The sequence below is a fragment of the Semicossyphus pulcher genome, unplaced genomic scaffold (genome assembly GCF_022749685.1).
Source record: "Semicossyphus pulcher isolate SPU_LCO1_2020_fin unplaced genomic scaffold, fSemPul1.0.p SCAF_18, whole genome shotgun sequence".
NCBI classification, from domain to species: domain Eukaryota; kingdom Metazoa; phylum Chordata; class Actinopteri; order Labriformes; family Labridae; genus Semicossyphus; species Semicossyphus pulcher.
In genome coordinates, this window is record NW_027211691.1 from 26,837,479 (window position 1) to 26,862,142 (window position 24,664).

General features: G+C 43.5%; 2 protein-coding genes across 3 annotated transcripts; one reads left to right on the forward strand and one right to left on the reverse strand.

Annotated features, from left to right (window-relative positions):
• Positions 1-2,022: 2,022 nt before the first annotated feature.
• gcm2 (glial cells missing transcription factor 2) lies at positions 2,023-11,255 on the reverse strand. Of its 2 annotated transcripts, XM_069667443.1 has the most exons (8): positions 10,857-11,255; positions 8,224-8,287; positions 7,075-7,263; positions 6,887-6,999; positions 6,374-6,499; positions 6,030-6,286; positions 5,566-5,791; positions 2,023-5,325 (listed from the first exon to the last, which is right to left on the reverse strand). In XM_069667443.1, the coding sequence occupies exons 1-8, from the start codon at positions 10,947-10,949 to the stop codon at positions 5,086-5,088; spliced, it is 1,308 nt and encodes a 435-aa protein (XP_069523544.1). In that variant the 5' UTR covers positions 10,950-11,255; the 3' UTR covers positions 2,023-5,085. The 2 variants fall into 2 exon arrangements, with proteins under 2 accessions (XP_069523544.1, XP_069523543.1); XM_069667442.1 differs by having other exon boundaries at positions 6,887-7,263.
• Positions 10,948-24,267, forward strand: sycp2l (synaptonemal complex protein 2-like). The gene is given in 23 exon segments (XM_069667081.1): positions 10,948-11,083; positions 11,217-11,263; positions 13,627-13,746; positions 13,837-13,950; positions 14,047-14,151; positions 14,707-14,731; positions 14,833-14,912; positions 16,504-16,592; positions 16,783-16,830; positions 16,867-16,912; positions 16,915-17,079; positions 17,160-17,212; positions 17,294-17,339; positions 17,406-17,498; positions 18,042-18,114; positions 18,694-18,821; positions 21,621-21,744; positions 22,246-22,295; positions 23,077-23,146; positions 23,488-23,567; positions 23,644-23,692; positions 23,876-23,968; positions 24,065-24,267. Coding segments are annotated over 23 exon segments (2,037 nt in total).
• The last annotated feature ends 397 nt before the right edge of the window (positions 24,268-24,664 follow it).

A 24,664-nucleotide genomic window follows, 5' to 3' on the forward strand; every position in this document is an offset into this window, starting at 1 on the left:
CTGTCCGTCTGTCTGTGTCTCTGTTGTAAATCACAACCATGTAGCATCAAACTGAAAACATCCATTAGTGCGGAGCCACATCAGAGTGGCGGGTGGAGGGGGGCAGCTGTTTGTAAAGGTATCTGATGTCAGCAGACGGGATGATTTATTTAGCGAAGAAGAAGAAGAAGAAGAGATGAAATCATTTGCGTGTGAAAAAGCAGTGATGGAGATCAGCAGAGAAGAAGAAAAAGAAGATAAGAAGATAAGAAGACAGGATGAGGTGATTGTTGGTGAAAGGATAGAATTACACAGCTCAGGATTATCTGTGCTCAGCTCACCTGGTTTACAGGTGAGAGACAGGTGAGGCGTTGGCTGACGAGCTGAGAGCCTCAAAACATCTTTTATCCACAAGTCTACTCTACGAAAACATGTTTAAAACATCGACCAATCAGAGGAGAGAAGAAAGCACTTACTGTTTGACTGGAGACAGGTCGTACAGTCGAGGTCATACCTGTCAGCCGTTTATGTTGTTTTTCTGAAGGATCAAAAACTTTGAAATTAACAACATACATTCAAACATTATCCATACAGGTAAACTTTGTACCTACAAATAACCCTGTAACACCTGGATACCCAACTCTGCCACCTGGACACTCACCTGTACCCCCTGGATCCTCACCTGTACCAGCTGGACACTCACTTGAACCTCCTCTACCACATGGACAGCCAACTGTATCACCTTGACACTGACCTGTAGCACCTTGACAGTGACCTGTACCTGGATAGTCACCTCTACCACCTGGACACTCACCTGTACCCCCCTGGACCCTCACCTGTACCAGCTGGACACTCACTTGAACGACCTGTACCAGCTTGACTTTCACCTGTAGCGCCCGGACACTCACCTGTATCACCCTAAGACTCATCTATTCTAGCTGGACACTGACCTGTACTTGCAAACTTACCTGTACCACCTGGACACTGACCTGTACCACCTGGACACTTACCTGTACCACCTGGACCCTCACCTGTATCGCCTGGACCCTCACCTGTACCATCATCTGGTAATGGATGTTAACCAGGTACTTTCACCTGGTGTTTGACAATCATCAGGTGCTCTCACCTTCACCTGGACTTTCAGCTGGTGTTTTACCTGGATCTGGACACGTGTTCAGCTGTACAGCCACTGTCACCAAAAATGTTACCTGCTACTGTCACCTGTAGCTGGACATTCATCTGAACACTTGCTGGGTACTCTAATCTGACGCAGGAAACTCACCTGGTGCTGGTACCTGTCTGTCTAACCTGTGGCTTTAAAGTCATGTGGTCCTGACACCTGAGGCTCTCACCTGTCTGAACCCAAATTTATGAGTGTGTTTCTGTAACCAGACTTTTATTTTGTACTTTTGATGAAGTTTAAAGGTTAATTTGCCCTTCAGATTAAAAGCGTGTGTGTAGCTGCAGTGTGGGTGGTTCAGTCTGTCTGTAGCCTGAGAACATATCTGTTCTGACAGGTAAACCAGGCAGGTAACGAGTGATTCTAATGGAAGGTAGTGACAGGGAGGGGGGAGGAAAGGGATGAGGAGGAAGAAGAAGAGTAGGGAGAAGAGGAGGATGAGGAGTAGGAGGAGTCAGTCTAAGGGGTTCACTCTGAGGACAGCTCAGTGTTCCTGTCAAAACAACACGTCTCACACATTACTCACTCACACGCGGACGTCCAAACAGCAGCCCTTTGATCCCCTGCTGCAGGGTTCTCACTCTGACGTTCCGGACCCTGGAGGGGACGCAGGTCTCTATAGGAGGGGCCTCAGAGAGACTCTGTGATGTCACAATGACGTGTGTGTGTTTGTGTGTGTGTGTGTGTCATCATGAACTCCTATCTACCTACCTTTCACGTGGTGGGGGACACAATTCTAAACTCCAAACATACTTTCAAAAAGTGATGTCACACCACTTTTTCATAGATTCTCTGTTCTGCGTGTTTGTAAAAGTCTTCGGTGGATTTATTATCTAAACGCTCAAAATGAATCAGAAATAGAGTCAGAACAGTTTGTTTAATGTGAGACAGGTTTTGACAGCTATAATCCCTCTGACTGTTCACTTCAGTTTCTCTGTAACGTCCAACAGATTCAATAAATAACTCAAACCACAAACACGCTGAGGATAAATCCTGCTGGTTCATTTGAAGTATCTAACATTAATATATTTCATTGATCAGATGAGAGCATGTTGATGTGCCTTATTAAAATGTGTTCATATATAAAACAGAGAATATCTGCATCCTGAGATGGAAGGTTCAACAGTTTGGCCAAAAATAAATCACAAAGTTCATGAACATGCTGATGATGAAACTTTCTGCCGAGTCTCATGGGCTTCCTGAGCATTCAGTGCAACAGTGTTTATTTTGTAATCATGTGACCAGAGCACGTCTGACGAAACACCTCATCTACACCACCTTCACAACACTGAAGTAATGTGACAACAAAAGATCCTGAGGAAGACCATGAGATGTGGCAGAAAGCTCCAGAGACACAAAGTAAGCTGCTGTAGATCGTCAGGACTCCATGGAGGACTCTTGAATCCGTTGTATAAGGTTTTCACTCTTTGACCTGAAGGGGGCGCTACAGGAGGAGCTGGTGAGTACTAAAGGACCTTCCTTTGAAACGTTAAAGTACTCCAGAAAGTTCTCACAGTTAGTGTCAGTTCAGTTTGAGTTTCATTATGATGATCGTCTGAGCTCCTGAATGTCCAACAGGTGGAGATAGCACCTGAGTGGTCAGTCGTCTTTGAGACAGAAGTCAAGAGCAGCCGAGGTAACCGTTCTAGCATCAGTTGTGCTAACAGCAGTTTTTAAAAATGATCGTTAAAGTAGATTTGGTTGTAGTCACGAGTGTTGATTAGTCGTACTGGCAGTTGTTTTGGTAACAGTAGTTTTGGTGACAGTTGTTTAGGTGACAGTTGTTATGGTAACAATAGTTTTGGTAACAGTTGTTTTGGTAAAAGTTGTTTTGGTAACAGTTGTTTTGGTAACAGTTGTTTTGGTAAAAGTTGTTTTGGTAACAGTTGTTTTGGTGACAGTAGTTTAGGTGACAGTTGTTTTGGTGACAGTTGTTTAGGTGACAGTTGTTTTGGTAACAGTTGTTTAGGTGACAGTTGTTTAGGTAACAGTTGTTTTGGTAACAGTTGTTTAGGTGACAGTTGTTTAGGTGACAGTTGTTTTGGGGTCCGTTTCACAAAGAAGGTTCCACAAACTCTGAGTCTAACCCTGAACTCTGAGTTGATCTACTCTGAGTTACGAAACTCTGAGTTTTCGGTTCCAGAACAGCTGATCAGAGTTAGTTCAATCAACTCTGAGTAGGTTCAGCCGGAGTTAAGTGCGTGCACGCTGACTGTAAAAAGCCAGCATTAATGGAACCCCGACACCACGAGTCACCATGGCAACGGTACACAAAAAGAGGTCCTCCTACGTCACACCAGTGGAGCTCGAAATCCTCATGCGCACGTTCAGCGAATACGAGCATGTTTTTAGAAACATAAAGTAACACGGCTGCAGCTGCAAAAGAGAGAGAAGCAGCTCGAGTGAACGCGTCAGTTTGAACTGGTCTGTTTATTTAATACTTAATCACGACCGGAAGCTAAAATGTATATTAATTTAGGAGCAATGCAGCGGGAGAAAAAAACATACATGGAAGCACTTCAGTCACATTTTAAATATTAAACAGATTAAATATCATTCAGTGGCTGTTTTAATGTGCATCAGCTTTATCCCTAACATGATGCTGACTTCAAATACATTATAATTCATGTTGATTAAACTGAATGTGGTAACAGTTGTTTTGGTGACAGTAGTTTTGGTAACAGTTGTTTAGGTGACAGTTGTTTTGGTGACAGTTATTTAGGTGACAGTTGTTTTGGTGACAGTTGTTTTGGTAACAGTAGTTATGGTAACAGTTGTTTAGGTGACAGTTATTTAGGTGACAGTTGTTTTGGTGACAGTTGTTTAGGTAACAGTAGTTATGGTAACAGCTGTTTTGGTAACAGTAGTTTTGGTAACAATTGTTTTGGTGACAGTTGTTTTGGTAACAGTAGTTATGGTAACAGTAGTTTTGGTAACAGTTGTTTTGGTGACAGTTGTTTTGGTAACAGTAGTTATGGTAACAGTTGTTTAGGTGACAGTTGTTTAGGTGACAGTTGTTCTGGTAACAGTTGTTTCGGTAACAGTAGTTTTGGTAACAGTAGTTTTGGTAACAGTTGTTTTGGTGACAGTAGTTTTGGTGACAGTTGTTTTGGTAACAGTAGTTATGGTAACAGTTGTTTAGGTGACAGTTGTTTAGGTGACAGTTGTTCTGGTAACAGTTGTTTAGGTAACAGTAGTTATGGTAACAGCTGTTTTGGTAACAGTAGTTTTGGTAACAATTGTTTTGGTGACAGTTGTTTTGGTAACAGTAGTTATGGTAACAGTAGTTTTGGTAACAGTTGTTTTGGTGACAGTTGTTTTGGTAACAGTAGTTATGGTAACAGTTGTTTAGGTGACAGTTGTTTAGGTGACAGTTGTTCTGGTAACAGTTGTTTCGGTAACAGTAGTTTTGGTAACAGTTGTTTTGGTGACAGTTGTTTTGGTGACAGTTGTTTTGGTAACAGTTGTTTTGGTGACAGTAGTTTTGGTGACAGTTGTTTTGGTAACAGTAGTTATGGTAACAGTTGTTTAGGTGACAGTTGTTTAGGTGACAGTTGTTCTGGTAACAGTTGTTTCAGTAACAGTAGTTTTGGTAACAGTTGTTTTGGTAACAGTTGTTTTGGTGACAGTTGTTCTGGTAACAGTTGTTTCGGTAACAGTAGTTTTGGTAACAGTAGTTATGGTAACAGTTGTTTAGGTGACAGTTGTTTAGGTGACAGTTGTTCTGGTAACAGTTGTTTCGGTAACAGTAGTTTTGGTAACAGTAGTTTTGGTAACAGTTGTTTTGGTGACAGTTGTTTTGGTGACAGTTGTTTTGGTAACAGTTGTTTTGGTAACAGTAGTTTTGGTGACAGTTGTTTTGGTAACAGTTGTTTTGGTGACAGTAGTGCCAGTAACAGCAGTCACAGGGTGGGTGTGATGATGCATCAGTAGTCGTCGTATCGGTAGGTGTTGGGGTAGGTGTAGCGGTAGTCGTATCCGTCAGTCCGCTCGGTTTTGGTTGGCAGAGTTTCGGGCTGAAACGACAGAGACTTGATGACTCCACCCGACTCCTCTGTCAGCTTCACCTGGGTAGAGTACGAGGAGGAGGAAGAGGTGTCGTCTAGCAGGGTGGAGCAGCCTGGGAGGCCGGGGGGTTTAGGCGGAGCACAGGGCTGATAGGACACCTGAGAAGGATCAAAGCAGGTGTTAATGTGACATATAAGGACAAATCCCTGCCCCCCTGTCCACTGTCCAATGACAGCTCAGTTCTCAGCCAATCAGAAGAGAGTACAGCCCCAGGTGTCAAGTGTGACTGTTTCTTTATTGTCCTCACAGTTTTGTCGTACCTCACCTGTCTCCTGGAAACCATTCTTTCTCCTCAGTGGCTCACAGAAATTCCGGTGTAAGGTATGCGCTGGACTCACCTTAGTTGTTGTGGTGATGATGGTCTGCAGTGCTGCAGGTGACCCCGGGGCGTTGCTGGGGTAACGGCAGGGGTATTCGGCGCTGTAGTAGTGGTGGTTGTCGCTGTAGGGGGCGGAGCTCTTCAGCAGCTCCTTCCAGCCTGCAGGGGGCTTCGTCTGAGGGTCGAAGGAGGAGGAGGAGGAGAGAGGAACAGAGGAGGAGGAGGAGCCCAGGACTGGAGCTGCCCTGCACACAAAAAAATGTACTTTTAACATGTACACTGAAAATCCAGACGGTTCAACAATAGCATCCAGGATCTGGTTTAGACCAGTTTAATCTGTGAAGGCCTGGTCTGGTCTGGCTTAGATCTGTTACGGTGAACGGGATCCAGTTCAGACCTATATGAGCAGCTGGTTTATACTGTCAGTATCTTCCTTTAAACCTGTTTACATTGAATCTGGTTTAGAGCGTGTGCAAGGCTGACCTGGGGTCACAGAGTTCAGACGTCATGGGATATGAAGGTGAGGTCAGGTATCCTTGGAACTCATAACTGGGCCGGCCCATGTAAAGCCTGGGATTGGCTTGTTTCTGAATTGTGGGTGGGGCCTCTCCCAGTGCATTGTGGGGGTTGTAGTAGGGCTCTGGGCTCTGGAATGTTGGGTAATGCTGAGGGAAACTTGGCTCGATGAAAGAGATTCTTTCTGACGGATCCACACAGGAGAGGAGGGCGGGGCCTAAAGCCTGAAGCAGTAAAGAACAGATAAACAAATAAACAAACTGTAAACAACACTAACAACATCAAACAGCTGTTTGTTTGTTGTTGCTGACCTGTGTTTCGATGAGTCGTCTCTTTGGAGTGAACGATGGGGAGCTGACTCGCCTCTTAACTGAACTTCTTCGGGCCTCAGTCTCAGACTTGGACTCAGGTCGGGGATGATCATGGACTCCTTTAGCCTGTGGGACCACAGCCACGTGAATTTAACTACACCTCTGGGATCAGGTCAAGACCAAGTTAGACCAGATTCTGGTTTAAACCTGTCAGTGCCTCTGTTGGTGTTTTTACACTCTAAAGATCTGTTTTGAATCTCTTCAGATTTCCATGATTTGGTTTAGACTTATTCAGACTGTCAGAATCTGTAGAGCATCTGTGTAAAATTACCCAGAATCTTTGAACCTGTCAGCGTTCCTAAAACCTAAAACTGTAAACCAACAAATTCATCTGCAGTGTGTGAATTACTAAGAGCTTTTGGAGCATTAACCCAGTGTTTACTTTGTTGTTTAATTCTTCTAATTATTCTGAAACCACCTGCATGCAGGTAAGTAGCAGGTAAAGGTGGTGACCTGAAAGAAGATGGCTTTTCCATCTACCCTCCAGAAGTTTGTGACGGGGTACCCGCTGTGCCCACGACACGGCAGCAGCTCCAGAGGGGCGTTACAGCTCGGACACAGCTTCTCTGAAACACACAGGTAACACGTCAGGTAAACACGGACCCAGGTAAAAGTTATCAACAGGTTCTGGTTGTTCTTACTCTGCTGTTTCTGCCGTGCTTTGTCGCAGATAGCCGGGCGGAGCTGCAGTCTGGAGCCGTCGGGCAGCGTGCAGCCTCGAGAGCAGACCACCACGCCCAAACACGACTTCTTCAGGATCTGACAGTTGTGGTTGTTGGTGTTTCTCATCGCCCAGCCGGACAGATGTCTCTGAGCATTCTTATCCTCACCTGTGCATTAAAAACGGTCAGACAGTTTTTTTTACGTCTCCAAGCATTCATGTCAGTCAACCAAATAGTTACAATGTGTCATTTTGCCTCCAGTTTGGTTTGTGTTCACGCGGCAGCTTTTAGCAGCGGACCAAAAGTTTTGATGGTTGAGGAAACTGCTCTCTGATTGGTCAGAATTCAACTCCCTGAAGTAAACAAAACATGAGCGCACACTGATCAATCACACGCAACACGATCACAGAGTTTTTTTGACTTTTAACAGACGTTCCACAGATCGATCAGTTCCACTCTCCTGTAGTTTTTCACTGAACACTTTGAACACCTGTGTTTTGTTTGGTCAGCCCATATCCATTTGGAAACGGACTGAGACCCGTCTTTTCTAGCGGACCATGGTCGGGTTGTTTTGTCCGCACCAGAGTTTCATTTCGGTGTTCACACCACCTGAACGGACCACACCGAGGGGACAAACGCTCCAGGGTGCAGTTCAGCTGGACTAAACAAGGCTGCTGTGAACCCGCCCTGAATCTGATGAGAACTAGCTCATGATTTGTCTTTAACTGACGAGTTAGCATGTTGAATTAGCTCAGCAATCAATATGAAACATTAGATTAACTTGTGTTAGCATCACCTGTTAGCTTTAGCTGAAACTAAGTTAGCTGCAAGCAAATTATTCAGTGGTCCCCTGTACACTGTGACATCACACTGTGCACTGTGATTGACACTGTGCACTGTGATTGACACTGCACAGCGTGACATCACTATAAACATTAAATCAGTAACTTCTTCACAGTTCAGTTTTTATGTGATTTCAAAATAATTATGAAAAACTAAAGAATCATTCAAACAAAAAATGTATAAACATATTGAACAAATATTTACGGTTTAATAGGTCAGATTATATTAGTTACATTTAGGTTAGTTTAGATTTAATCTGCGATAAAATGTTTGAATGTTTCTCACCGCTGTAAATAAACCGAACGTAACCGTCTGTCCACTCCTGGAACGGGTCGCACTGCTTCATGTCCTGCACAGACAGACAGACAGACAGGCAGACAGGCAGACAGACAGACAGAAGATATAGCATATGAAAATATTTTGAGTTTCTGAGCGACGTAAGGAAGAACCTTTCTTCTCTTCATCGACACGCAGGAGGGAAACAATGATAAAAAATATTGAAATGTTTTTGTTATAAATGAATCGCTGATTTCTGTGTCAATAAAGATTAAAAACGATTAAATCACAAATCGATAAGAGATATCGATCAGCTGATCGAGCTGCTGTCACTGAAAACACAAAAATACAAACCAGTTTCTACTGTTTGATCCACAACAGAGAGAAGAGCCCAGTCAGCACACACACGCACACGCACACACACACACACACACACACACACAACCTTCAGATAACCTTCAGATGCTATGTTTTTTTCTTTGATTTCTCTCTAATAATCGATCAGGACTCGTTAATGATGACTTCTATCACCTTTGTTATTTACTAATAAAGGTTTTTTTATGATTGTGAGATCTCCTCACTCAGAGGAGCAGCCGTGTGTAAAAGCATTGTGTAATGAAAGCACTCATTTTACTCAGAAACGATAACAACGATAATAACACATTAAACATGTTACTCATACAATGTTCAGTTGATAAAAAGAACAAAAGAAATAAAAAGAAATAAACTTGTTTCTGATTTGAGACAAAAAACAAAATTATGAACAAATTCACGAAAATGATAAATGTAATAAATACAAAATGATTTTTTAGAAACTTTAGTTTTATTCTTAGTTGTGATTCACGTGACGCACGCGTCTGTGACTGTCTGAGGGCGACTTGAAGCTCGTCTCGAACTGATCAGTTAATTCAGGAACAAGAAGAAAATGTGCTCCGTGTTTGTCGGCAGCTTCACTCAAATTAAATCTGAGCTGTTCACGATGAAAGAGTTTAAAAACAGGGAAACAGGTTTATTAAGAAGATATTTTCAGTGTTCACGTGGACAGAATGTAAACAAGCGGACTGAACAGAGTTCACGTGTGAAGAAGTTTACGTTTAAATATCAATGAAATCAATAAAGAATAATTTTCTTAAATCCTATATTCTGAGCAGAGTTTGGTTGGAAGCTATCACCTAGACTTATTATTAATAATAATGATAATAATATGATTATAAAACTACACGTTACATTCAGTCTGTTTTCTGTCTGTTTAGACTGAAAAATAAAAGCTTTGAGTTGAGCGTTAAATGGTAAAAATATTTATTTATAAATATACTATAATTTAGTTTGAACTGTATTGTTAATCTATCTCTATAGTCTTTAATTATATTAAAATGAATTAACACACATACATTTTTAGACTAAATATTATATACATATAATTATAATAAGTTAATATTTACACACCCGAACACTGATTTAAACTGACGTCCAATGAAGTGATGAAACGGCTGGATGAAGAAATGACACATGGAAAGGTTTTGATATCTAAATTCTCATAAAAATGAACAGAGTGTGGTTAGAGGCTGAAGTCGTTTCTCTGATGGAGGAATCAGAATCGTATTTCCTCTAAAGATCTTCTCTTCTCTTGTCAAACGTCATTTTCAGGATTCAGATTTTAGAAACATAATTTCAGGAGACTAAGAGACAAAAACATGTTGAAGGAAAATCAAGTTTAACAGAAAACTTAGACGTGATGCTGTGCTTTTCTTAAATACCCTAAAAACTGTACAAGGTTTTGTTGAAAGCTTTAATCCATCACTTCTCAGGAAAGTTCTACTGACTCGTGACCTCGGTGTTTCTAACGTGCGGATTAAATTATTAAACTCTGTCTATAAAACTTATTAAACATCCAAACCGCAGGCAGACAGAGACAGTGCTTTTATGAAATAATCAGGAAATGTGTTTTTCATAAATACAGGCCTCATCAATAATCAGACCTGATTCACTGCCCAACATGTTTCTTCTGAAAAACCTAAAAGAAGCTGAGAAACGATGGACTCTAACCTCCAACCAAACTCTATTCAATATTCAGCGTATTTAAAAAACACGTTAAAAAGATTTATTTTAAGTATTTAATGTTTTTTGTGAATATTTTTTTAATTTTCATTCAGTTTGTTTTTGTCATTTTTCTTCAGCAGGAAGTGAAAATATTCACATGTTGCTTTAAAAGCGTGATTCTTGTTCACGCACAGACTCATTCGTTCATAACGTTTCCCTAAAAACCTCCAACCAAAGCCTATACAGTTTTTAGACTGTTTAGGAAATCACAAATGTCACATTTAGATTTTTCTGTTGCGCTTTATTTCTTCTTTTTGTGCGGAACTTGAAATCAAGTCAAACCAAACCGTGTTCAATTTTCTGATGATTTAAGAGAATCACAAACGTTTATTCATTTCCTGCGCTGAACGCCACGTGCTGTTTAAGGATGAAGATAATAATAATCATAATCATAATCTTAATAATATATATAATAAATGATAAACTGACCCTGGATTCTTTTGTTTCTGTTTCGGACTTTAAAGTGAATCAATCACAACTCTTTGATCAGCCGCTCTTCCCGCCTCTTGTCTGCATCGATCAGTAATCGATCAGTTTGTTACCTGCGGCAGTTTAGGGTCGTTGATGTCCCACGTGAACTTCATCCCGACCGAACACACACAATCCGCTTCCTCGCGCTCCTCCGCCCGGGACATGCTCCTGATCCTGGTCCTAATCCTGATCCGGGTTCCGGTCCCGGTCCTGGTCCTGGTCCCGGTCCTGGTCCTGGTCCTGGTCCTGGTCCCGGTCCTGGTCAGTCCTCCTGATGGTTCTGACCCGGATCCTCCAGGTTCGGTTTAGATCTGACGTTAGTTTTGACCGGAAATAAAACAGTAAAAGATCGTGGATTAAAGGTTTTAATATGAAACGTTTCAAACCGGAAGCTGTTGAAACATCTAAAGTTTATTTTTGAAACTTTTCAGAAACAGTTCAGATGTTCCGCAGCGCGTGCAGCTCCGCAGAGTTTCAGGTAAGAAGTGACGAACAGGTGAGAGAGGTGCGAGCTCGCAAAGAGGGTGGGGTAGGGAGCGGAGGGTGGGGTGGAGGGTCTGATCAGTTCATGTAGATATCAGGGACGTAATGACGTCACATTAAGAGTATTATGATGTCTTTAAAAAAGTAACAAAAAAACAAATAATCAGTTTTATTGACACAAACAATAACATATGTTATTATTATGATGATTGTACTGTGACAACAACAACAACAACAACAACAACAATCATCAAATCTAATCAAATTCATTCATTAAAACTCAAAGATCAACTTTATTAAACTCCTGGGTAACTGCTGATTCAGTTAGTGTGTGTGTGTGTGTGTGTGTGTGTGTGTGCATGTGTGTGTGTGTGTGTGTGTGTGTGTGTGTGTGTGTGCATGTGTGTGTGTGTGTGTGTGTGTGTGTGTGTGTGTGTGTGTGTGTGTGTGTGTGCATGTGTGTGTGTGTGTTGTGTAAACACTTCAGTGTTTCTCCTCAAACAAACAAACTCATTAGTCATCAATCAGAGGACGAGTCAGCTTCACCTGAAGACCTGCTCACCTGTCTGTCTGTCCTTCAGCAGTAATGAAGCCAAGTCCCAAAGCCTGCAGTTCCTCTGGTGTCCACTTGAGGCTGTCTCCAGCAGTGAGTCAGTCCCCATAGAGCCCCATGTTAAACTTTACAGCAGAAATAAACATGTTTACAGCCTGGTACAAAAAACAGTTTGGGTCTCTATAGCTCATTTCTCTCTTCATGACAACTGTACGGGGAGAATCTTTATACAGCTCACCTGTTTACATTATATTAAGGCTTAAAGTGATGCATCATTAGGGGCGTGGCCTCTTTGAGTGACAGCTGGGAGCTGCTAGCTGTCTGCTAGGTGTCCCCTCAGCTAACTCAGTCACTGAACGTAACCTCTGGGCCGTGTTTGTGCTGTTGGAGCCTTTGTTCATGTAAATATCAGACAGATAATCTGTGTGTGCGCTTTATTGGACGAACAGACCGTCCAACACGTCTCACACACTGTTGATACACTCATTTATTTATATGTTGTTTTTTATTTTAGTGATAAAAACTGGAATCTGTTTTTAATAAATCATCAAATATAATCTGAACATAAGTTTTCTGTTCATGTGGAAATGATCAAATTGAGAACCTTCAATATTTGGTCAATGAAAGAAAGGCATCAAAGGTTCATACCTCATAATTAGTCTGCTAACCCTTTATGATTTATATTATTTATAATTCATTTAAGTTGACATTCTCTTTGTAAAGAACAAACTGAGTTTTTCCATGAATCCTGTTTATGATGTTTAAAACAATAACTGATGCATTTATTTATCCTTCATTTGAAATAATCAACATTTCTCTTTGTACCTGCACGATGATTCACGATGTTTGACTTTTAAAAACTCATTAAATATCTGAATTAACTTTTGTCTAAACTCGTCATGAGCTCGTTTATTCAATATTTCACTTGAATTCAATGATGTCGAATATTACATGTGACACTTCTGAACACAAACCCCTCCGCTACTGCTTGGACTACCTTTTCTCTCTGCGCCTGCGCAGAACACACACACACACACACACACACACACACACACACACAATCTCTCTCTCTCTCTGATGAGTTAATGAGCGGCAGCTGTGCACGCGGCGATGCACGCTCCCGGCAGACTGAGAGGACAGACATGATGGTAAATAAACTTATAGTTTCGATTCTTTAATTTGATGATCGATTGATTGTAAATCTGATTCAGACAGCTGATACACTTCCGGTTTGTTCTACAGTTCAGACAGTTCAATGGATGAAACGTGATGAAGTTTTATTGATGTGTAAACTTAGAGCGGAGCTTCGCTCTCATGTAGATGTTTCAGGTAACGTGTCCGCCTCTCTGTGTCACTGTGCGGCCGACAGCGCCCCCTGCTGTATGTACCGGAAAACTACAGACTGAAATCAGTTTAATACAATAAAGACGTTAAAGATAGAAAAAAAAGCAGTTTAAGTAATAAAGCTGCAGAAGAATAATTTAGTTTCTTAACAATTTAATAAAATAACAGAATTATTCTGACTTATTCAAAGATGTTCTCTCTTCTTCTGTCTTTGTTTAATGTGAGATGAAGAAGAACGGTCTGCTCATGTTCTGGTTCCTTTTAGAACAGCGGGGTTCTCACAGGTCTGATGAGGAAGAAAGCCTTCCTGTCTAAAACCAAACCTCCTCTGATTGGCTCAAACATCATCACCACTTAAATCACTCGGAATATGAATGGAGTTTGGTGCTCTGAGGTTTATGGAAGAAGACACTTAAGACAAAGTGTGTGTGTGTGTGTGTGTGTGTGTGTGTGTGTGTCAGTTGGAGGTGAAGGTGGAGGACTGTCTGCTCCGCGGTGACTCCTCAGATCTGGTTTCAGCTCTTCACTCTGAAGGACTGACCAGCATCACACTCACCAGACTGGACCATCTAGTTACCAAGGTAGCTGGACGGGGGTGCTAACCATGGTAATGCCTGTTTAAAGGTTGTTGTGTGATGGTCATGTCTTCAGGTTTATGGTCTTTCTTTCAGGATCTGTGTGGGTCCGAGTTCAGCAGAGTCCTGGTGGTGCTAAAGTCTTTAGAGATTCTGTCAGAGAACAGAGAACACCTGCAGACGCTCATCGGCCTCGGACTGACACCCAGAGTAATCTATAATCTGTAATCTATAATCGATAATCTATCAAACTGTTCTGTATTCTATTCGTCTGTAACTTTGTCTGTCTCTCTGTCTGTTTTTTAGGTGTTGTCGTGGTTTGAAGCGGTCCATGACCTTTTGATTTCTGACCTCCAGAAGAACTCCGCCCCTCTGCTGAGCCTCACGGAAGAGTTCTATGACTACTTCCTGGTGAGGAGCATGCTGGGAAATGAAGTCTCCTGCTGTGGTTTGAGACACATGCTGCTGTCAGTCTAACACACTGAGGCGACAACACGCTGCGTGTAGTCAACAGAAATGGTGTTGTGTTGTATTGGACGAGTACACTGTCTCTTTAAAAGGTGGGGTTTATTTACACATCACTGCTGATTGGGTACAACCTCTGACACGCCCACAAAGGGTAAACATTCTTTTCCACCGCTGCACACTGTGCTCAGGCGTGTGCACACTGCTGGCCAATGAAATAGTCCGTTCCTGAAACAGGATGCAATGTCACCACCCTGTCTTAGCAACATTCTGGGGCCAATGTAAGCTGAGTGAGCAATGAAGCTAATTGTGCTAACATGTGCAACATGGTGTCAGCTGACCAAAATGTGGTTTATAATGATGATGATGATAACAATGAACGGTGGCAGAAAACTAAACTTTCTGTCTGTCTGTCTGTCTGTCTGTCTGTCTGTCGCTCTGTCTGTCTGTCTGTCTGTCTGGCTCTCTGTCTGTCTGTCGCTCTGTCCCCCTTTCTGTCAGCTGCTGGGTCAAGCTTCTCTTCCAGGTTTGTGTCTTCATTTTCATCTTCAGGTAGAAAACTACATATTGAACTCTAGACTCACCTGTCTGTCTGTCTGCCTGTCTCTCTTCGCGTCTGTCTCTCAGTCAATCAGATGTCTATAGTTCTCCTTCAGATGGTCCAGTTTGCTTTGGAAACGAAAATCCACTTCCCACTGAGACTGGAGGTAACTATCGAACCCAACATGACATTCTGTGTTGTTCTGTACTGTCTGTACTGTCTGTGCTGGTTTGTACTGGTCTGTACTGTCCGTGCTGGTCTGTACTGTCTGTACTGTCTGTGCTGTCTGTGCTGGTTTGTACTGGTCTGTACTGATTGTACTGTCTGTGCTGGTTTGTACTGGTCTGTACTGATTGTACTGTCTGTGCTGGTTTGTACTGGTCTGTACTGTCCGTGCTGGTCTGTACTGTCTGTACTGTCTGTATTGTCTGTGCTGTCTGTGCTGGATAGTACTGGTCTGTACTGTCCGTGCTGGTCTGTACTGTCTGTACTGTCTGTGCTGTCTGTGCTGGTCTGTGCTGTCTGTACTGGTCTGTGCTCTTTGTGCTGGTCTGTACCGTCTGTACTGTCTGTACTGTCCGTACTGTCTGTGCTGGTCTGTGCTGGTCTGTACTGTCTGTACTGGTATGTACTGGTCCGTACTGTCTGTACTGTCTGTGCTGTCTGTGCTGGTTTGTACTGGTCTGTACTGATTGTACTGTCTGTGCTGGTTTGTACTGGTCTGTACTGTCTGTGCTGGTTTGTACTGTCTGTACTGTCTGTGCTGTCTGTGCTGGTTTGTACTGGTCTGTACTGTCCGTGCTGGTCTGTACTGTCTGTGCTGTCTGTGCTGGTTTGTACTGGTCTGTACTGTCCGTGCTGGTCTGTACTGTCTGTACTGTCTGTGCTGTCTGCGCTGGTTTGTACTGGTCTGTACTGTCTGTACTGTCTGTGCTGGATTGTACTGGTCTGTACTGTCCGTGCTGGTCTGTACTGTCTGTACTGTCTGTACTGTCTGTGCTGGTTTGTACTGGTCTGTACTGTCCGTGCTGGTCTGTACTGTCTGTACTGTCTGTGCTGTCTGTGCTGGTTTGTACTGGTCTGTACTGGTCTGTACTGTCAGTGCTGGTCTGTACTGTCTGTACTGTCTGTGCTGTCTGTGCTGTCTGTACTGTCCGTGCTGGTCTGTACTGTCCATGCTGTCCGTGCTGGTCTGTACCGTCTGTACTGTCTGTACTGTCCGTACTGTCTGTGCTGGTCTGTACCGTCTGTACTGTCCGTACTGTCCATACTGTCTGTGCTGGTCTGTGCTGGTCTGTACTGGTCCGTACTGTCCATACTGTCTGTGCTTTCTGTGCTGTCTATACTGTCTGTGCTGGTTTGTGCTAGTCTGTACTGTCCGTGCTGCTCTGTACTGTCTGTACTGGTCTATACTGGTCTGTACTGTCCGTATTGTCTGTGCTGGTCTGTGCTGTCTGTACTGGTCTGTGCTCTTTGTGCTGGTCTTTACTGTCTGTACTGTCTGTACTGTCCGTACTGTCTGTGCTGGTCTGTGATGGTCTGTGCTCTTTGTACTGGTCCGTACTGTCTGTGCTGGTCTGTGCTGTCTGTACTGGTCTGTGCTCTTTGTGCTGATCTGTACTGTCTGTACTGTTCGTACTGTCTGTGGTGGTCTGTGATGGTCTGTGCTCTTTGTACTGGTCCGTACTGTCTGTGCTGGTCTGTGCTGGTGCTAGAACTTTATCGATGTGAGTTAAAAGCAGTTTTTCTGGTTTCAGGCGATCAGAACCTTTAACAGCATCCTGGAGTCTCTGAGCAGAGAGCAGCGGAGACTGATCCAGAACGACCCACACCAGACCCAGATACTGTAATACACACAGTACACACACAGGGTGCACAGAGTACACACAAAGTGTACACACACTACACAGAGTACACACAGAGTGACATTTTAGGAACTCTGAAATAATTTTCTCATTTAATTACTTTTTGTGGACTTTCTGGTTTAATCCATCAAACTAACTGTTGACCTGTCTGTCTACCTGTCTGTGTGACAGATGCCAGGTGGCAGCAGCAGTCCTGACAGCTGGAGGTGAGTATGTCAGGTTTAGTGAAGATAGAAGCGTATCATCTGCATAGAGATTAAACGTCCATGATGTCTCTGTCAACGACCCGTCTGCCGATGAGCTGTCTCCTGCATGTTTTCTGTTTCAGACTACGAGCTGCAGGTCAGCCTATCAGAAGCTCTGTGTCGTCTGACCCCCAGAAAGGACCGAGAACAGAGAGCCAATCAGTGGTTCTCCAGCCGTGACATCAGCAGCGCCTTCTGTGACATCAGAGACGGAGACTTTGAAGTGGTGAGTGACTCACCTGTCCGTTTGAACACCTGCCTCTCTTCCTGTCTGCCTCTCTGACATGTTCTCTCTCTGTCCAGGACTGTCGCTGTTTTCTTAACTTTGTCAACTGTTACCACGGAGACCAGAGGAGGTGATGAACCTTTATTTAACCTGAATGTAAAAACACAAATCTGAAACTGTTAATTATTTTTCCCTGCATTGTGTCTGTCAGGGTCTACACCTTCCCCTGCCTGCGAGCTTTCCTTGACTCCACAGAGGTAAAACATTGAACCTTTTCCTCTCTGCAGACTGATCACATGCTCACTGCTCTTCTTCTACTACAGCTGTTTCGTCCAAAAGACGAAAAACTGGACGAGTTCTGGATCGATTTCAACCTCAGCTCAGGATGTGTGAGCTTCTTCATTGATGAACCTCAGGTAGTACTGTAGTAGTACTCATGTCACACTTTATGTGATTTAAATCAGATATGAGTGCTGTCATTTGCTGTGTTCGAAATGCCATACTATACTAGCAGTACGTCCTGATGTGCCCTAAATGTAGTATGTAGTATGTAGTATGCAAACGAAAGCAAAATGTGTAGTACGCCAAAAATACCTGGATGACGTACTGATTCGGAAAAAATCTACAGTATGCATCGGTCCACTCTACCTGGCATACTGTATCCCACAATGCAAAGCGCTGGAACGTCACAGCAGCAGTTGAAATGGCAGGCAGCAGCAGAAGAGCAGAAGGGGGCGCTGTAGCTAAAGAAGCAGCTTTTTGCTATTGGCGGGCTGTTGTTTACTTCCGCTTTCCAAACCCGGAAACTGGCGCCTGGCGGTGCATACTGCAAATAAATTTGAACAGCTCGGTACTACATACTACTGCCAAACACAGTATGTAGTATACATTATGTAATATGTAGTATATAGTATCTGAATTCGAACACAGCAAATATTGTGCTTCTTTGTGTGTCTCAGGGTTTCCTGTGGGGGTCGATCCACCTCCTGAAGGAGGAAGTGGATCACTACAGTGTTCAGGTGAAACACGACGGTCAGTAACTCAACCTTAATTTTCTCTCTGTGTGTAAGTCATCAAGGATTTGATCACTTTTTCATCATCAGAGGCTGTGTTTGGAAAAAATCTCCAGCATGCATCGGACCAGTCTACTTCGCCTACTGTATCCCACAATGCAAAGTGCTGGGACATCACAACAGGAGTTGACAGCAGCAGCATTCGAACAGAAGAGGGTGCAATAGCTAAAGAAGCGGCGCTTTGCTTTTGACTGGCTATTGTTTACTTCCACTTTCCAAACCCGGAAACTGGCGCCTGGCAAAATGCATTTTAACAGCTGCGTACTACTTACTACCGCCAAACGCAGTATGCAGTATGTAGTATAAAGTATAGAGTATGGAGTATGCAGTAAATAGTATGTAGTATGCAGTATATAGTAGTTAGTATGCAGTATGGAGTATAAAGTATAGAGTACGGAGTATGCAGTATGCAGTAAATAGTATGTAGTATGCAGTATATAGTAGTTAGTATGCAGTATGGAGTATAAAGTATGGAGTACAGAGTATGCGATTTCGAACACGGCCATTGTTTGTCTTTCCCCAGGATGCACTGGGCCAGAGACGGTCCTCAGCGTCCGGCTGAACAATCCCATCATGCACCACAACAGCCAAGGTCAAACAGTGGAGCTAAACTTCAACTGTGAACACCACCGAGACCTGGAGGAGGTTGCAGGGAGAATCCTCATGGTACCTGTCTGTCTGTCTGTCTACACTTCTGTCAGCTCACCTGCCTGCATACCTGGCTAATTTTCCTCAGTGTATCATTGAAATAGTTAATTAGAATTATATCTAGAGCAATATAATAATAGACTATATAAATCCTAAATAAATCAGCCTGGGTATCATCATTGATATGATTTATTTATAGATTTTTTTTGGGAGCTAATTTCAGAAAGGCTTTAAATGTGAGCAGCAAAAGAAAAAGCTTTATTAACTACATGACATTTTATTAAAATCAGTATCTGTTGATCCCAGATGTCCTCTGACGTCAGATCTCTCAGGTCGGATCTGTCAGGTCGGATCTGTCAGGTCGGATCTGTCAGGTCTGATCTGTCGGGTCAGATCTGTCAGGTCGGATCTGTCAGGTCTGATCTCTCGGGTCGGATCTCTCGGGTCGGATCTCTCAGGTCAGATCTCTCAGGTCAGATCTCTCAGGTCGGATCTGTCAGGTCTGATCTCTCGGGTCGGATCTGTTGGGTCGGATCTGTCAGGTCGGATCTCTCGGGTCGAATCTGTCGGGTCTGATCTCTCGGGTCTGATCTGTCGGGTCGGATCTGTCAGGTCGGATCTCTCGGGTCGGATCTCTCAGGTCGGATCTGTCAGGTCGAATCTGTCAGGTCTGATCTCTCGGGTCGGATCTGTCGGGTCGGATCTGTCAGATCGGATCTCTCGGGTCTGATCTCAGGTCAGATCTCTCGGGTCTGATCTCAGGTCAGATCTCTCAGGTCTGATCTCTCGGGTCGGATCTGTCCGGTCGGATCTGTCAGGTCGGATCTCTCGGGTCTGATCTCAGATCAGATCTCTCGGGTCGGATCTCAAATCAGATCTCTCGGGTCGGATCTCTCGGGTCTGATCTCAGGTCAGATCTCTCCGGTCAGATCTCTCCGGTCTGATCTCAGGTCAGATCTCTCCGGTCAGATCTCTCCGGTCTGATCTCAGGTCAGATCTCTCCGGTCAGATCTCTCCGGTCTGATCTCAGGTCAGATCTCTCAGGTCGGATCTGTCAGGTCGGATCTCTCGGGTCTGATCTCAGGTCAGATCTCTCAGGTCGGATCTGTCAGGTCGGATCTCTCGGGTCTGATCTCAGATCAGATCTCTCGGGTCGGATCTCAGGTCAGATCTCTCGGGACGGATCTCAGGTCAGATCTCTCGGGTCTGATCTCAGGTCAGATCTCTCAGGTCGGATCTGTCAGGTCGGATCTCTCGGGTCTGATCTCAGGTCAGATCTCTCGGGTCTGATCTCAGGTCAGATCTCTCGGGTCTGATCTCAGGTCAGATCTCTCGGGTCTGATCTCAGGTCAGATCTCTCGGGTCGGATCTGTCAGGTCGGATCTCTCGGGTCTGATCTCAGATCAGATCTCTCGGGTCGGATCTCAGGTCAGATCTCTCGGGACGGATCTCAGGTCAGATCTCTCGGGTCTGATCTCAGGTCAGATCTCTCGGGTCGGATCTCTCAGGTCTGATCTCAGGTCAGATCTCTCGGGTCGGATCTCTCAGGTCTGATCTCAGATCAGATCTCTCAGGTCTGATCTCAGGTCAGATCTCTCGGGTCGGATCTGTCCGGTCGGATCTGTCAGGTCGGATCTCTCGGGTCTGATCTCAGATCAGATCTCTCGGGTCGGATCTCAAATCAGATCTCTCGGGTCGGATCTCTCGGGTCTGATCTCAGGTCAGATCTCTCCGGTCAGATCTCTCCGGTCTGATCTCAGGTCAGATCTCTCCGGTCAGATCTCTCCGGTCTGATCTCAGGTCAGATCTCTCAGGTCGGATCTGTCAGGTCGGATCTCTCGGGTCTGATCTCAGGTCAGATCTCTCAGGTCGGATCTGTCAGGTCGGATCTCTCGGGTCTGATCTCAGATCAGATCTCTCGGGTCGGATCTCAGGTCAGATCTCTCGGGACGGATCTCAGGTCAGATCTCTCGGGTCTGATCTCAGGTCAGATCTCTCCGGTCAGATCTCTCCGGTCTGATCTCAGGTCAGATCTCTCAGGTCGGATCTGTCAGGTCGGATCTCTCGGGTCTGATCTCAGGTCAGATCTCTCGGGTCTGATCTCAGGTCAGATCTCTCAGGTCGGATCTGTCAGGTCGGATCTCTCGGGTCTGATCTCAGATCAGATCTCTCGGGTCGGATCTCAGGTCAGATCTCTCGGGACGGATCTCAGGTCAGATCTCTCGGGTCTGATCTCAGGTCAGATCTCTCGGGTCGGATCTCTCAGGTCTGATCTCAGGTCAGATCTCTCGGGTCGGATCTCTCAGGTCTGATCTCAGATCAGATCTCTCAGGTCTGATCTCAGGTCAGATCTCTCAGATCAGATCTCTCAGGTCGGATCTCAGGTCAGATCTCTCAGGTCTGATCTCAGGTCAGATCTGTCATGTTATCTTCAGACTGTTGTTGATAATTTCAGGTCTCTGGATGGAGAAAAAAGGTGCCCCTCAAAGATCAGTTAGTCCCACTGCTGTTCTTAATACGTAATTTACTTCCAGCCCAGCAGAGTAATGTCTGTTTTTATGTCAAAGTGTCTTTGGGAGGAAACTGAAGCTTGAACTGTTCCTGATGGACAGACCAGCAGCTAGCATGTAGCTCTCTGTTGTCAGTGTGTGAGAGGGTGAACTACGAGCAAAGATTCAAACAGTTTGATGACTGAACCAGGAACCATTTCATCCAGACACCTTCTGACCTCCAGGTTCTCCATGACCTCACAACCTCCTGTTTGATTTAAAGACAAGGAGTTCAGTTCACACCTGCTTTCTGTCCCTGAACAAACAGAGACAAAGAAATCCCAGCTACGTGAGAGACACAGGTGGTTCAGTCCAGTTGTCCCCCCCTGCAGCCAAACAGAGTGGTAGATCCTACAGCAGGAAGAAACCACAGAGCAAGAGCCAGCTGAAGAGTGAGTGTGTTTTACAGTAAGAATGATTACACGACATATTAACAAAAAGCAAAGAAACCTTTTGTCTGAAGAATAACAGTTTGTTATGGAGACAGAAGTACTGGACACACAGGAACACAGAACATTAGTACACCCCAAACATCAAACAGGATGTTAAAACAACTAAGAGACGAAAACTATTTTACAACTTTTTACTTTTTAAATTATTTTTCCCACGATTCAGCTTCATCATCTGAATATGGACAAATAATAACACGATAGGATGTGTGTGAACGGCTCCTCCTGCTGGACTGGTTAGGTCATTACAGTTACTGCAGACTGCCATCATGTTTGATGAAAATGAAGGTGATGATGATGAAGATTGATCGTGAAATAAAATGTTTTTTTCTGAATCGGATTTATTTTTTCAGTTTGTTTCAACAGATTTACTTCATTAAACTTTATTATTTAACAATTCATGTGCAACTGTCTGTCCGTCCATCCGCCTGTCTGTCCGTCCAGTTTTGCCTCTGTCATCTCCCAGCAGTGAAGAAGACTCCTTAATAACGAAGGTAAAACGACACTGTAAAACAACACTGTAAAAACTACACTGTAAAACAACACTGTAAAACCAACACTGCTAAAACAACACTGTAAAAACTACACTGTAAACCAACACTGTAAAAACAATGCTGTAAAACAACATTGTAACAACACTGTAAAATCAACGCTGTAAAACAACACTGTATGACAACACTGTAAAATCAACGCTGTAAAACAACACTGTATAACAACACTGTAAAATCAACGCTGTAAAACAACACTGTAAAAGAACACTGTAAAACAACATTGTAAACCAACACTGTAAAATCAACGCTGTAAAACAACACTGTATAACAACACTGTAAACCAACGCTGTAAAATCAACGCTGTAAAACAACACTGCTAAAATAACACTGTAAAAACTACACTGTAAAACAACACTGTAAAACAACATTGTAAAACAACACTGTAGACCAACACTGTAAAAAAACTGTAAAAACATCACTGTAGACCAACACTGTAAAAAACTGTAAAAACAACACTGTAAAACATTGTAAAACAACACTGTAGACAACACTGTAAAAAACTGTAAAAACAACACTGTAAAACATTGTAGACCAACACTGTAAAACAACACTGTAAAAACAACATTGTAAAACACTGTAAAACAACACTGTAAAACAACACTGTAAAACATTGTAAAACAACACTGTAAAACACTGTAAAACATTGTAAAACAACACTGTAGACCAACCCTGTAAAACAACACTGTAAAAACAGATCAAAGTTGAACAGTTTTTTTGTTTTCAGACTCCGGGCAGAAACTCTGCAGAGCTCCTGTTTGATCAGCTCAGACACTCGACTCTGTCGTACCGCTCAGGTCAGTTTGACTCTGAAGCTGTTACGGGGCTTTTCAGTGCAGCCAACAAACTCTGCTGTTTCAAAGAGGAAGTAATCGTAGGAAAGCTCCGTCTGATGAACAGAGCGAGAGGCAGATGCAGGTAGAGAGAAGAGGAAACACTGAGGCAGAGATGATAAACAGTAACACTGAAGCTTTTACTTTGAAGGAAACCTGAACTCGATACGAAAGGGAATTAATGAATATGACGTGTTTCAGGGGAAATATCGATCAAGTGTAGAATGAAAACAAATATGATTTATTGACAGACAGTCTGAAGAACTGTCAGTGAGACAAACATCTGGATTTTACCTGTCTCTCAGGTATTCCTTTGGGGGCGGAGCGACAGATCTTACAGGAACAGACAGAAGACTTTGGAGGAAGTAGCTCTCCTTTTAAAAAGGTGCATTTCCTCTTTTATTCTTCTCTTATTTAAAACATGAACTGTTTCCTGTTTTCATCAGTTTTCTGTTTTTCAGAAGCAGGAAGTCTTCAGCTCAGACAGGAAGAGAGCCGCTCCAGACTCAGGTCGTCTCTTTTATTCTTCACTCTTTGATTTCTTACATCTGTAATTTTTTTATTTTAACATTTTATAAACTTTTCATTTTCAGGCAGAAAAAGTCGTTCATGAAGGGCAGTGAGAGTTAACTAATCTGTTTTTCAAACTATGTTGGTCTCATTATGTCCTGCGTATCTTTTTCTTTATTGTAGGCTACCTAACAGACCAAACTGAGGGTCTGTCGGCCCCCAAGAAGAGGGCGGAGTCTCAGGCAGAGAGGGAGAAGTCCAACTCAGCACTAACGGGTGTTTTATCTTTGATTATTTTCTTTTTGATTCCTTTCAAAGTGAAAGTTGGTTGAATCACCTTGTTTCATTGATCTGCTGCTTACCTGGTCTCAGAATCGTCACTTGAGGGGGCGGAGCCAGCACAGGATGAGGAGGAGCTGGTTGATGAAGCCACAGGTCCAAATACGGAGAGGGAGGGGCCTGTGATAGAATCAGGGGTGGAGCCAAAATCTGAGCTGACATCCGGCATCACAGCTGCCTTCAACACCTTCAAAACACAACTGGAACAACATTTCACCGTAAGGGCACACCTGTGACACTTATTGATTATTAATGTGATCAGTGACATCACTGATCAATTACCTCAGTGATCGATTAATTAATGTTAATGACATCACTTATTTTCAGGGCTGCTGGCAGGATGTTGAAACCGAAGTTCTTTTGTCTTTAAGAGAGTGTCAACAGCACGTCTCCTCCCTGCTGACAGCTGTCCATCAACGCAGGTACCGCCCACTCACCTGTCCAACAAAATGGGTACTACCCACTCCCACTCACATGTCCATCAACACATGCACTGCCCACTCAACATTAACATTACATCATTTAATTCCTTTAAGAACATGTTAAGACAAATGTAACACAGTGTGTGTGTGTGTGTGTGTGTGTGTGTGTAGGTTGCTGTTGCTGGAGAGGTTTGAGAACAGTGTAACTGAT

Excerpts from the sequence above, each read along its gene's own strand:
- gcm2 (XM_069667442.1), bottom strand. The coding sequence starts at position 10,949 with ATGTCCCGGGCGGAGGAGCGCGAGGAAGCGGATTGTGTGTGTTCGGTC. Across the intron at positions 8,288-10,856 it reads ACGACCCTAAACTGCCGCAG|GACATGAAGCAGTGCGACCC; the intron begins GTAACAAACTGA and ends CTGTCTGTGCAG. Across the intron at positions 6,287-6,373 it reads GACGACTCATCGAAACACAG|GCTTTAGGCCCCGCCCTCCT; the intron begins GTCAGCAACAAC and ends TTACTGCTTCAG.